This window comes from Elaeis guineensis, chromosome 8 (genome assembly GCF_000442705.2).
Source record: "Elaeis guineensis isolate ETL-2024a chromosome 8, EG11, whole genome shotgun sequence".
NCBI lineage: Eukaryota > Viridiplantae > Streptophyta > Magnoliopsida > Arecales > Arecaceae > Elaeis > Elaeis guineensis.
In genome coordinates, this window is record NC_026000.2 from 56331773 (window position 1) to 56344111 (window position 12339).

General features: G+C 44.1%; 1 protein-coding gene across 3 annotated transcripts in view; it reads right to left on the reverse strand.

Moving 5' to 3' along the window:
• Window positions 1–10770: 10770 nt before the first annotated feature.
• Window positions 10771–12339, reverse strand: part of LOC105057821 (uncharacterized) — a 35679-nt gene continuing 34110 nt past the window's right edge. Inside the window, exons 2-3 of one of the 3 annotated variants that reach the window (XM_010940525.4) lie at window positions 11965–12035; window positions 10771–11565 (exon numbers count right to left, since the gene is read on the reverse strand). In XM_010940525.4, coding sequence (XP_010938827.1) covers window positions 10969–11565; window positions 11965–12033 — 666 coding nt within the window. In that variant the 5' untranslated portion in view covers window positions 12034–12035 and the 3' untranslated portion in view covers window positions 10771–10968. Of the gene's footprint in view, window positions 11566–11952; window positions 12036–12339 lie in introns of all 3 variants that reach the window. The other 2 variants (XM_010940524.3, XM_010940523.3) reach the window with 2 other exon arrangements.

Below are 12339 nucleotides of genomic sequence, written 5' to 3' on the forward strand. Positions count from 1 at the left end.
AAAAGTATTTTATTGAATCTAGATTTTAATGATTTTGGTATGTACATCGATGGTATTAAAAATAAATAAATTAAAAATCATAAAAAGTATGCCACTAGAAGTGAAGAACTCTTAGAATTGATATATACCGATATTTGTGGCTTTTTTTCACCTTATTTTAGAGGGCAAAGATATTTCATCAGGTTTATTGATGATTTCTCATGTTATGGTTATATGTTCCTATTACATGAAATGTTTGAAGCTTTAGAAGTCTTTAAAGTGTACAAAGCTGATGTAGAAAATCAATTGGACAGAAAAGTTAAGGTTGTGAGATCTGATAAGGGTGGTGAATACTACGATAGATATGATAAATTTGACTGTAATCCTAGATCTTTTACCAAATTTTTTGAATAGCATGGCATTATAGCACAGTATACTATACCAAAAAATCTCCAATAAAATGGTCTTATTGGAAGGCATAATCGTATATTGATGGACATGGTCAGGAGTATGATTAGTAATTCCTCATTACCCTTGAATTTATGGAGAGAAGTCTTAAATATCGTTGCATATATCCTGAATCGGATACCTAGTAAGGTCATTTCTAAAACTCCTTTTGAGTTATGAATGGATAGGAAACCAAGTTTAGTGTATTTACATGTTTGAGGTTATCCTGTAGAAGCTCGATTATATAACCCATAAGAAAAGAAATTAGATCCCATAACTATTAGTTATTATTTTATAAGATAACCAGAAAGGACAAAGAATTTTAGATTTTACTATCCATCGCACACCATTAGAATTGTTAAAACTGGAACTACTAAGTTCATTGATGATGGTGAAAACAGTGGGAGTGATGAATCGCATAATGCAGTGTTAGAGAACATGAGAGAATCTTTTTCTATTATAGTAACACCTAGAGATATTCCACATAAACTTATTCAATTTGAGATTGTGGAACATCAATAAGTAGTTGATACACCACTTTTCAAACAAACTGTCAATAAACCTGATCTGATTGAAAATAATCATAATTATGATACTGAATCTGAAATATTATGGAGATCTACTAGAATTAGAAGATTAGCCATTCCAGAGGATTATATTGTTTACCTACAAGAATGTGATTATGATATTGGGATAAAGAATGATCCAGTCTTATTTAAGGATGCCATGAATACCAATGATTCTGAACTTTAGTTAGATGCTATGAAAGATGAGATGGAATCCATGATTAAAAATTAAATCTAAAAACTTGTCGAATTGCCTGAAGGATTTAAACCTATAGGTTGTAAATAGATTTTTAAAACCAAACAAGACTCCAAAGGTAATATAAAAAGATATAAGGCTAGATTTGTAGTAAAGGAGTTTACTCAAAAAGAGGACATCGATTATTATGAAATATTTTTTTTTGTTTCTAAAAAAAATTCATTCAGAATCATTATAGCATTGGTAGCTTATTTTGATTTAGAGCTACATCAAATGGATATCAAGACTGCATTCTTGAATGAGGATTTAAAGGAAGAGGTGTATATAGAACATCCTGAAAGGTTTTCAGTATAAAAAAATAAAAGACTGATATATAAATTTAAAAAATCTATATATAGTCTTAAACAAACTTTCAGGCAATGGTACTTAAAATTTAATCATATCATTATTTTCTTTGAATTTAAGAAAAATATTGCTGATCAATGTATATATCTGAAGATGAATGAGAGTAAGTTTATATTTTTGATTCTATATATGGATAATATCTTACTAGCCAGCAGTGATTTGGATCTTTTGCATTAAACTAAAAGTTTTCTTTCTAAATATTTTGTCATAAAAGATATAAAAGATGCTTCTTATATTCTTAGTATAGAAATTCATCATGATAGGAGTAAGAAGTTGCTTGGTTTATCTCAGAGGATCTATATTACTAGGATTCTAAAAAGGTTTGGAATATCAAGCTGCTCATCAAGTGAAGTGCCAATTATTAAGGATGATAAATTTAGTTAATTTCAATATCCCAGAAATGATATTAAGAGAAATCAGATGAAGGATATATCTTATGCATCTACAGTGGATAGTCTGATGTATGCTCAAGTATGTACTTATTCTGATATTAAGTTTGCTTTGAGAATACTTGGTAGATATCAGAGTGATCCAGGTGTAGACTATTAGAAAGCTGCCAAGAAGATGATGCACTACCTTCAACAGACTAAGGACTACATACTCACTAATAAGATGACTAATCAGTTAGAGACTATTCAGATATAGATTATACTTGTTGCCTCGATAGTAGGAAGTGCATAATAGGTTATATTTTTCTGTTGGCTGGTAGAGCAATTTCATGGAGGAGCGCAAAACAGCGCATTGTTGCCTGCTCTACTATGGAAGCTGAATATATAAGCTGCTACGAGACTTCCTCACATATTTTATGGTTAAAAATATTTATCTCAGGGCTCGGAGTTATGGATTCTATTTTTAAGTCGCTAAAAATTTATTGTGATAATTCTATTGCTGTTTCTTTCTCTAATAGTAGCAAAATGACCAATACAAACAAACGCATTGATGTTAAGTATCTTGCTGTAAATTAGAGAAATAGTAGTCATCAGGTGTCTATTAATTTTATTGGTACTGCTTATATGATAGCTGATCCTTTGACTAAAGGTTTAGTGCCTAAAGTTTTCAAAGAGCATATAAAAGTTATGGGCATTTATCATTAGGATGTTTAATTTGTAATAGACACTTATTTTGAGATCTCTTAATAATTTAATGACTGCTATTACTTCTGTTTAATTATTATTTGTATATATTATAGTTAGACTTTTGTCAAAATTAAAGTAAACAAAAGTGTTATTCATATGACATAACGGAGGGACCATTATCATAGGCATTATAATTTTTAATAGCCTATATACTTTAGTATATAAGATTGAGTTAAGTGAGAATTATTGATGTCATGATACATGAAAGGGAGTATGTCATTGAGATGTATAACTGTCATGATCTATATTAATGGTTTTTGCTTAACAAAGTATAAAAGATCTTTCAAAGAATAGATAATTGAATAAATTTTTAAATGAGTCGCATTCGTCGGGTCATTTTCAAAATTTGATTGAAAACTATTATTTTTGAAAACTAAAATTTTTTTTTAAAAGTAAAATATTTTGAAAAAAAATCAATGAGTTATTTTAAGTGATAATATAGGCCAAGTGGGAGAATGTTAGATTTGACTCTTAATATAGCCTAATTATTTCTTAGTCAAGTTTAACTCATTGGATTAATCATATATTCTAAATCAATTACAGTAAGCCCAATTAATTAAAAAGATTTATTCCTAAACAGATATGAACTGGAAGTTCAACTTTAGTTAAGAGCTAGTCTTTTGATGGGACAAAAAAAAGTGCATTTATAAATATAGAGGTGCTCTAGTCCTCTTTCTCCAACTCTTGAAAAGATGTGAGCGATTTCTATCGATCGTCCATATTAAGGAGGATGAGGAGAGAGAAGACCAAATGTCTCATGGAAGAAGATCAGATATCTTGTGGGCTACGGGATCATCGTATTGGATACACGATGATGCAAGGTATGATTTATTTAGATTTGATTTTTGCATGAATATTGGAGCACGATCCAGACATAACAGAAATTAAAATTATCTAACATTCTAGCCCTGGTCCTTCTTTATATCATCCTTTTGGTGAGAGTTCTTAAAAGGAAGTGGATTTGTGTCCCATATTAGACTACTTGATATCCCTGCAATGTGGATCCTTGGATCTGCATCAAAATCCATGTAAAGCACGTATCACATGCAATGAAAAGGAGCATCACATTAAAAGCAAAGCTGTGGATTTATTTGAATCGTGATAAAATCCAAAAGTTCCTTCAAATGGTCCAATAAGCGTTAGACCTAAACCTTTTCCATTCTGACGGTGGTCCTATCTGTTATAGTTGTATAATTGGTCATGATGCTAGATTCTAGCTAGAACGTTGGGCAGGCAAACTCTCTGGTTAATTTAAGGTGCGTTTGATTAGTCATTGAAAAAATATTTTTTTATTTTTTGATTTTTAAAAAATAAAAATCAAAAAATAATATTTGATAACACTATAAAAAGTAAAAAGTAAAAATTAAAATAATCAAAATAATTACTTTATACGTAAAGCAAAAATTTTTTGCTTTCGAAAACTTGTTTTTCTATTTTTTTTGCTTCCCCACATCTAAAACGCCAAACCAAAAAGTAAAGAGCCTAAACCTTTCTCCCTCATCGATCTTTTCATCTCCCCAAATCCTTCTCCCTCCCTTTCCGAATCCTTCTCCCTCATCAAGCTCTTCATCTGCCATCCTCAAATATTATTTTTTGCTTTATAACAACGTAGTTACCAAACATATTTTTTACTTTTTTTTATTTTTACTCAATAGTAAAAATTAAAAAATATAAAAAATATTTTTTGAAAATCAAAAATCAAAAAATGTAACCAAACACATCCTTATTTTGTAGGTTGTTCGAGGTTGCTTCCAAAAATGCTTTGGTGACCCAAATTATCTTAATGGTGTGATCTGCTGGGAGCTAAAGATCAACAAACCATGTCGACAAAATAGCAGATGCCTGTTGATCAATACAGTTATGGCTGCAGCTCTGCGACAAGATTCATAGCTTCTTCTAGGCTGAGGTTAGGATTCAGATGGAGTCTTCTCCACTCATTCGTTCTTTTTGTAGGTTTCTTTAATCAGAGAATGCATCAATCTCATTTGCTGGACGTTTGTCGGATGTGGTGGCACCTCTAAATTTCAGATATTTTTGTGTCATGATTCAAGATAGCTTATTTGAGGATATAAATCTCAGGAAAATAGAGTCAACAGAAGGGCTGCTTCCAATCTAAGCACAAGATCAACCAAGATATTGGTCGACACCAGTATCAAGCAATCTCTGAGATGGCTCTTGATATAAAAACCTTACCTTGTTCCCTCTAGATGTGTAGAAATCTCTAGGGGAAGAGTAAGACATTTTGCCCGGATGTCAGCTCCCTGCTGGCTATGCTTTCCCGAATGAAATGAGCGGCCGCCGCCCCCCACTAGGAAACACACGCACGCAGAGAGAGAGAGAGAGAGAGAGAGATGTGAAAATTATGCCAACTAGCTTACAGCATTAAAAGAAAACAGGAATATTTTGAATAGGTGCACAGGTGAAGAGCAATTAATAGCTATTGGACTCTGGCAAACATCATACCTGCATTATATCTTGTTTAACAATGTGCTTGGAATTTAGTATAATGATTGGTTTTTTCCGTTGAAGCTGTACCCCATTCAGGAGAGAACCCCCTACTCATTGTAAGCACAACTGTAGTCATTTAAAAAAAAAAAAAGGGGAAGAAGTTGAAATCCAAAGATGTGAGATATATTAAGGACATGCACTGATTAACAAGTGATCAGGCTCAAGAATGATCTCAATGACATGAATGTGTGTCCTCGTTTACCTGCACAACAAGTTGCAGTGCTTTACAATTGAAACTGTAATAGACAAGATACACTCATGTTTGAGTTCCACTTGGAACCCTTCTGTTGGTGCAAAAATCCGCTTGCATCAGAGATACTGGAGTCGAAGGAGTCGCGGTCGCCGCCGGGACCTGTAAAAGAAGTCTAAACCGGAGGTGGGGTTGCTCCGGCAAGACCCTCCGACGCTCAAGTCAGTTCTCTGCCTCAACAAGAATGGAGCGCTCGAATGAAAATTTTAGCAGAGTTTCTAGATAAAAACAAGAGCTTATGGAATAACGTATCTGGGGTTCCCCTTTTATAGGCGGAGGAGGCAACAAACTGATGGTGATGCCTGTAACCGTCTGGCAGTGGGCCGCCCATAGTCAGAAAAAATTTGTTGCGGAGAGTAGTGGGGTGGACCCGTGGCTATTACCGGGGCGTGCCACGTGGAGTCTGCCACGAGAAGCGGAGCGGCGTCCGTTGTCGCGACTTGCCAGAGGATAGAAGAATCGCGTGGTATCCGTCGCAGGAAGTGGAGCAGGACCGTAGTCATTATTACGGCCTGCCAGGGAGTGATGGAGCCGCGTGGAATCCGTCGCAGGAGGTGGAGCAGGGTCGTGGAGTGATGGAGCCGCACGGAATCTGCCGCAGGGAGTGGAGCAGAATCGCGGCTATTACTGCGGCGCACCAGGGGGTGAAGGTCTGCCGGCTGAAGTCTGGCTGGAGTGTTTGGCGGAGAGAGGTAGTTAGCCATCTGTCCGAGAGGAGCTCGGAATCCGGCTTTCGCAGGAGTTCGAATGGAGTCTTCCTTCAGTCACAGCCGGGGGTGGAGTCCGGCTCCCGTAGGGGTCTGGGCGGAGTTTCCTTGCTGTTGGAGTCGTGGGCGGAGTCCGACTCCCTTAGGAGTCCGGACGCAGCTCACCGGCAGTTGAAATCGAGGACGAGGCCCGGCTCCCGTAGGAGTCCGGGCGGAGCCTACTTGCAGTCGGAGTCGCGGGCGGAGTCCGGCTCCCTTAGGAGTTCGAACGCAGATCACCAGCAGTTGGAGTTGAGGATGAGGCCCGGATCCCGTAGGGGTCCGGGCGGAGTCTTCCTGCAATTTAAAGCCAGGGACGAAGTCCGGCTCCCGTAGGGGTCCGGGCGGAGCTTACCAGCGGTTGAAGTTGGAGCCCGGCTTCCGTAGGAGTCCGGGTGGAGTCCGGCTCCCGTAGGAGTTCGGGAGAAGTCTGTCTGCAGCCATTGGAGTCGAGGACGGAGCCCGGCTCCCGTAGGAATCTGGGTGGAGTCTTCCTACAATTAAAATCAGGGGCGAAGTCCGGCTCCCATAGGAATCCAGACAGAGTCTTCCCGCAATTAAAGTCAGGGGCGAAGTCCGGCTCCCGTAGGAGTCCGGAAGGAGCTTACCAGCAGTTGAAGTTGGGGATGGAGCCCGGCTCCCGTAGGAGTCCGAACGGAGTCTTCCTGCAATTAAAGTCAGGGGCGAAGTTCGGCTCCCGTAGGAGTCCGGACGGAGCTTACCAGCAGTTAAAGTTGGGGACGGAGCCCGGCTCCCGTAGGAGTCCGGGCGGAGTCTGTCTGCAGCTGTTGGAGTCGAGGACGGAGCCCGGCTCCCGTAGGAATCCGGACGGAGTCTTCCCGCAATTAAAGTCAGGGGCGAAGTCCGGCTCCCGTAGGAGTCCGGACGGAGCTTACCAGCAGTTGAAGTTGGGGACGGAGCCCGGCTCCCGTAGGAGTCCGGGCGGAGTCTTCCTGCAATTAAAGTCAGGGGTGAAGTCCGGCTCCCGTAGGAGTCCGGACGGAGCTTACCAGTAGTTGAAGTTGGGGATGGAGCCCGTCTCCCGTAGGAGTCCGGGAGGAGTCTTCCTGCAATTAAAGTCAGGGGCGAAGTCCGGCTCCCGTAGGAGTCTGGACGGAGCTTACCAGCAGTTGAAGTTGGGGACGGAGCCCGGCTCCCGTAGGAGTCCGGGCGGAGTCTATCTGCAGCCGTTGGAGTCGAGGACGGAGCCCGACTCCCGTAGGAATCCGGGCAGTTGAAGTTGGTGATGGAGCTCGGCTCCCGTGGGAGTCCGGGTGGAGTCCTCCTTGCGGTCGAAGTCGTGGGCGGAGCCCGACTCCTGTAGGAGTCCAGGCGGAGTCTTCCTGTGGTTGAAGTCGGGGACGGAGCCTGCAAGGGTCAATCCCGCTGAGAACTTCGGCTGTGGGTATTTTATACCCAACACCAGTCCCCCTACTTCCGAGTTTGAATTTCGAATGAAGGAAGTACAGAGAGATTGGCATAGCCGAAGTTGTCCCCTCGAATCCTGCGCACGATCGCCCCCAGATATTTTGGCATTAAATGTGCGCGTGCTGGAGTCTTTTCGAATTGGGGCGATACGAAGGGACCCTTCGAAATTTTCGCTGGTACACTGGCCCAGGTACGATGCAATAATGGCTCTACCAACCGTCAGCCACTTTTAGCCACCTGTCGCGGCGAGTGGGACATGTGTCGAGCGCGGGCCGGCCTGGGGGGATTCGCGATCATTATAGCGCCGGATCCCAGGGTCTATTTAAACCCGTCCTTCCACCTTTAGGGGCCCTATTCCGCTCCAGAGTTCTACCAGTATCTGCCCTTCCTCTAGTGCCAATCCTGTTGGTGCAAAAATTCGCTTGCGCCGGAGAAGCTGGAGTCGAGGGAGTCGCGGTCGCCGTCGGGACCTGCAAAAGAAGTCTAAACCGGAGGTGGGGTTGCTCCGGCAAGACCCTCCGATGCTCAAGTCAGTTTTCTGCCTCAACAAGAATGGAGCGCTCGAACAAAAATTTTAGCAGAGTTTCTAGGTAAAAACAAGAGCTTATGGAATAACGTATCTGGGGTTCCCCTTTTATAGGCGGAGTGGGCAACAAACTGATGGTGACACCTGTAACCGTCAGGCAATGGGCCGTCCATAGTCAGAAAAAATTTGTTGCGGAGAGTAATGGGGTGGACCCGTGGCTATTACCGGGGCGTGCCACGTGGAGTCTGCCACGAGAAGCGGAGCGGCGTCCGTTGTCGTGACTTGCCAGAGGATAGAAGAATCGCGCGGTATCCGTCGCAGGAAGTGGAGCAGGACCGTGGTCATTATTACGACCTGCCAGGGAGTGATGGAGCCACGTGGAATCCGTCACAGGAGGCGGAGCAGGGTCGTGGAGTGATGGAGCCGCACGGAATCTACCGCAGGGAGTGGAGCAGAATCGCGGCTGTTACTGCGGCGCGCCAGGGGGTGAAGGTCTGCCGGCTGAAGTCCGGCTGGAGTGTTTGGCGGAGAGAGGTAGTTAGCCATTTGTCCGAGAGGAGCTCGGAATCCGACTTTCGCAGGAGTTCGGATGGAGTCTTCCTTCAGTCACAGCCGGGGGTGGAGTCCGGCTCCCGTAGGGGTCTGGGCGGAGTTTCCTTGCTGTTGGAGTCATGGGAGAAGTCCGACTCCCTTAGGAGTCCGGACGCAGCTCACCGGCAGTTGAAATCGAGGACGAGGCCCGGCTCCCGTAGGAGTCCAGGCAGAGCCTACTTGCAGTCGGAGTCACGGGCGGAGTCCGGCTCCCTTAGGAGTCCGGACGCAGATCACCAGCAGTTGGAGTTGAGGACGAGGCCCGGCTCCCGTAGGGGTCCGGGCGGAGTCTTCCTGCAATTTAAAGCCAGGGGCGAAGTCCGACTCTCGTAGGGGTCCGGACGGAGCTTACCAGCGGTTGAAGTTGGAGCCCGGCTCCCGTAGGAGTCCGTGCGGAGTCCGGCTCCCGTAGGAGTCCGGGCGAAGTCTGTCTGCAGCCGTTGGAGTCGAGGATGGAGCTCGGCTCCCGTAGGAATCCGAGCGGAGTCTTCCTACAATTAAAATCAGGGGCGAAGTCCGGCTCCCTAGGAGTTCGGACGGAGCTTACCAGCAGTTGAAGTTGGGGACGGAGCCCGGCTCCCGTAGGAGTCCGGGCGGAGTCTGTCTGCAGCCGTTGGAGTCGAGGACGGAGCCCGGCTCCCGTAGGAATCCGGGCGGAGTCTTCCCGCAATTTAAGTCAGGAGCGAAGTCCGGCTCCCGTAGGAGTCCGGACGGAGCTTACCAGCAGTTGAAGTTGGGGACGGAGCCCGGCTCCCGTAGGAGTCCGGGCGGAGTCTTCCTGCAATTAATGTCAGGGGCGAAGTCCAACTCCCGTAGGAGTCCGGACGGAGCTTACCAGCAGTTAAAGTTGGGGACGGAGCCCGGCTCCCGTAGGAGTCCGGGCGGAGTCTGTCTGCAGCCGTTGGAGTCGAGGACGGAGCCCGGCTCCCGTAGGAATCCGGACGGAGTCTTCCCGCAATTAAAGTCAGGGGCGAAGTCCGGCTCCCGTAGGAGTCCGGACGGAGCTTACCAGCAGTTGAAGTTGGGGACGGAACCCGGCTCCCGTAGGAGTCCGGACAGAGTCTTCCTGCAATTAAAGTCAGGGGCGAAGTCCGGCTCCCGTAGGAGTCCGGACGGAGCTTACCAGCAGTTGAAGTTGGGGACGGAGTCCGGCTCCCGTAGGAGTCCGGACGGAGTCTTCCTGCAATTAAAGTCAGGGGCGAAGTCCAGCTCTCGTAGGAGTCCGGATGGAGCTTACCAGCAGTTGAAGTTGGAGACGGAGCCCGACTCCCGTAGGAGTCCGGGCGGAGTCTTCCTGCAATTAAAGTCAGGGGCGAAGTCCGGCTCCCGTAGGAGTCCGGACGAAACTTACCAGCAGTTGAAATTGGGGACGGAGCTCGGCTCCCGTAGGAGTCCGGGCGAAGTCTTCCTGCAATTAAAGTCTGGGGCGAAGTCCGGCTCCCGTAGGAGTCCGGACGGAGCTTACCAGCAGTTGAAGTTGGGGACGGAGCCCGTACTCCTACGGATGGAGCCCAACTCCCGTAGAAATCCGGGCAAAGTCTTCCTGCAATTAAAGTCAGGGGCGAAATCCGGCTCCCGTAGGAGTCGAGACGGAGCTTACCAGCAGTTGAAGTTGGGGATGGAGCCCAACTCCCGTAGGAGTCCGGGCGGAGTCTGTCTGCAGTCGTTGGAGTCGAGGACGGAGCCCGGCTCCCGTAAGAATCCGGACAATTGAAGTTGGTGACGAAGCCCGACTTCCGTGGGAGTCCGAACGGAATCCTCCTTGCGGTCAAAATCGTGGGCGGAGCCCGACTCCCGTAGGAGTCCGGGCGGAGTCTTCCTGTGGTTGAAATCGGGAACGGAACCTGCAAGGATCAATCCCGCTGAGAACTTCAGCTGTGGGTATTTTATACCCAACACCTTCTAATAGGAAACAAGTTCTCTGGGATGGTAAACAATTGAATGTGTTCAAGTCATCGACATGACCCATTCCACAATCTGTAAAACAAGATAAAACATCAATGTGCTCTTTATCCATCGTAAATGGCAAAGAACTACAGAAGGCCTTCCAAAATGTTTAGCTTACTGACTTTTGACCTCCTACATATTAATCTTTAAACTGCATAGCTTTTACCTGAACGTCAACTCAAAATGCATGGGTAATGACTGCGAAACATTATGAATGTATATACCAATCTGCAGACAAAAATACTAAAACCGAACCCAACACCGGGTGCACTTAGCCATGCAATCTCCCTTACAGTCCACATTATAGCCTAAAACTTTCGGGTTCCGCAGAAGAAGATTTCGAAGAGTTTTTCCTTTGATTCCCCACTCCCTCGCTAGTGTGGCAACATTGGTCTTCACTTCATCATTGAGATCACATCCAAGCACTTCAGGAAACTTCTTAAGTAATTTGTGACGATCATCATCAGAAAGGCCTAAGCCCTTCAGGTACTCCAATACTTCATTTACCATTTCATATCTTGGAACTTCCTTCTTCTTCTCTTCACCCCAATAAGGTGAATGGATCCATCCAAATGCTTTCTGAAGCATCACATCTGCCACCTCAGCTGAAAAACTTAATGTGGAAAGCATCCCTTTGCATTCTTCCCATGTTTTCTTCTCTTCATCTTCTAGCACTACTGCCTCTGTTTGACCAATTGAATTTATCTTCCACCTTTTCAATGTACAGCTTAAAATGCGGCATCTTTCTCTATTTATATTTGTTTGGACATGGGGCCTTACTCCACATGGTGGCTTCTGCATAAGCAATGCCAGACTGGGTGTTGAAATTGATACATCTGACTGGAACAAGATAATACACAATATAGTCAAAAGATACATTCATACAAAGATTTACATATGCACATCAATCCATGACAAAGAGGTACAAAAATGCATCAATTTACCAACAAATGTCACATGAGTTCATTACACTAAATGTGTTATAATAGATGCTCTAGAACTTCTATCAATTCCTTATATTTTTCAATGGATTTACAAGACAAAGAAACCATTCCTTATCCATGAACTTTGCTTAATAAGGTAGTTTAGCCCAAAATTCTCACTAAATATTTGTCCATGCTTTCTCAACCTATATCTTGCTGATTTAACAGCTTAGGTGCATTTGTATATAACTTGCAACCAGGGGACATGTAATATAGATGTCAACACCAAAAATCAGATTTATACCAAGCAACCTACAGATGAAAGGGGGCTAAATGCTGCGGATTCAAAGGTCAGCAACAGTGATGCTGATGATTTGCCCAACATCCCTGCAGCATTAGACATAAGAATGTTAAAGAAAGAAACACGAAACAAATAGAAAGAAGTAGAAGTATTAGAAAATGTCGAAGTTAAAATACTCAAAAATTAAATGGTTGGTTTTCATTGATTACAGCAGTGAAAATGAAAGGGCATTCAAAAGTAAAGAGATTGTGTATCTTAAGGAAGCGGAAAGCTGACGATTAATTTCAATCAACTAAAGGATTGACAGCTCAGAAAAGGATAATGGTGACAGAGTTTGATCCAGTGGCTAGAGTGAATAAGAATATTAGATTAGTGAAATGAACCAGAAAT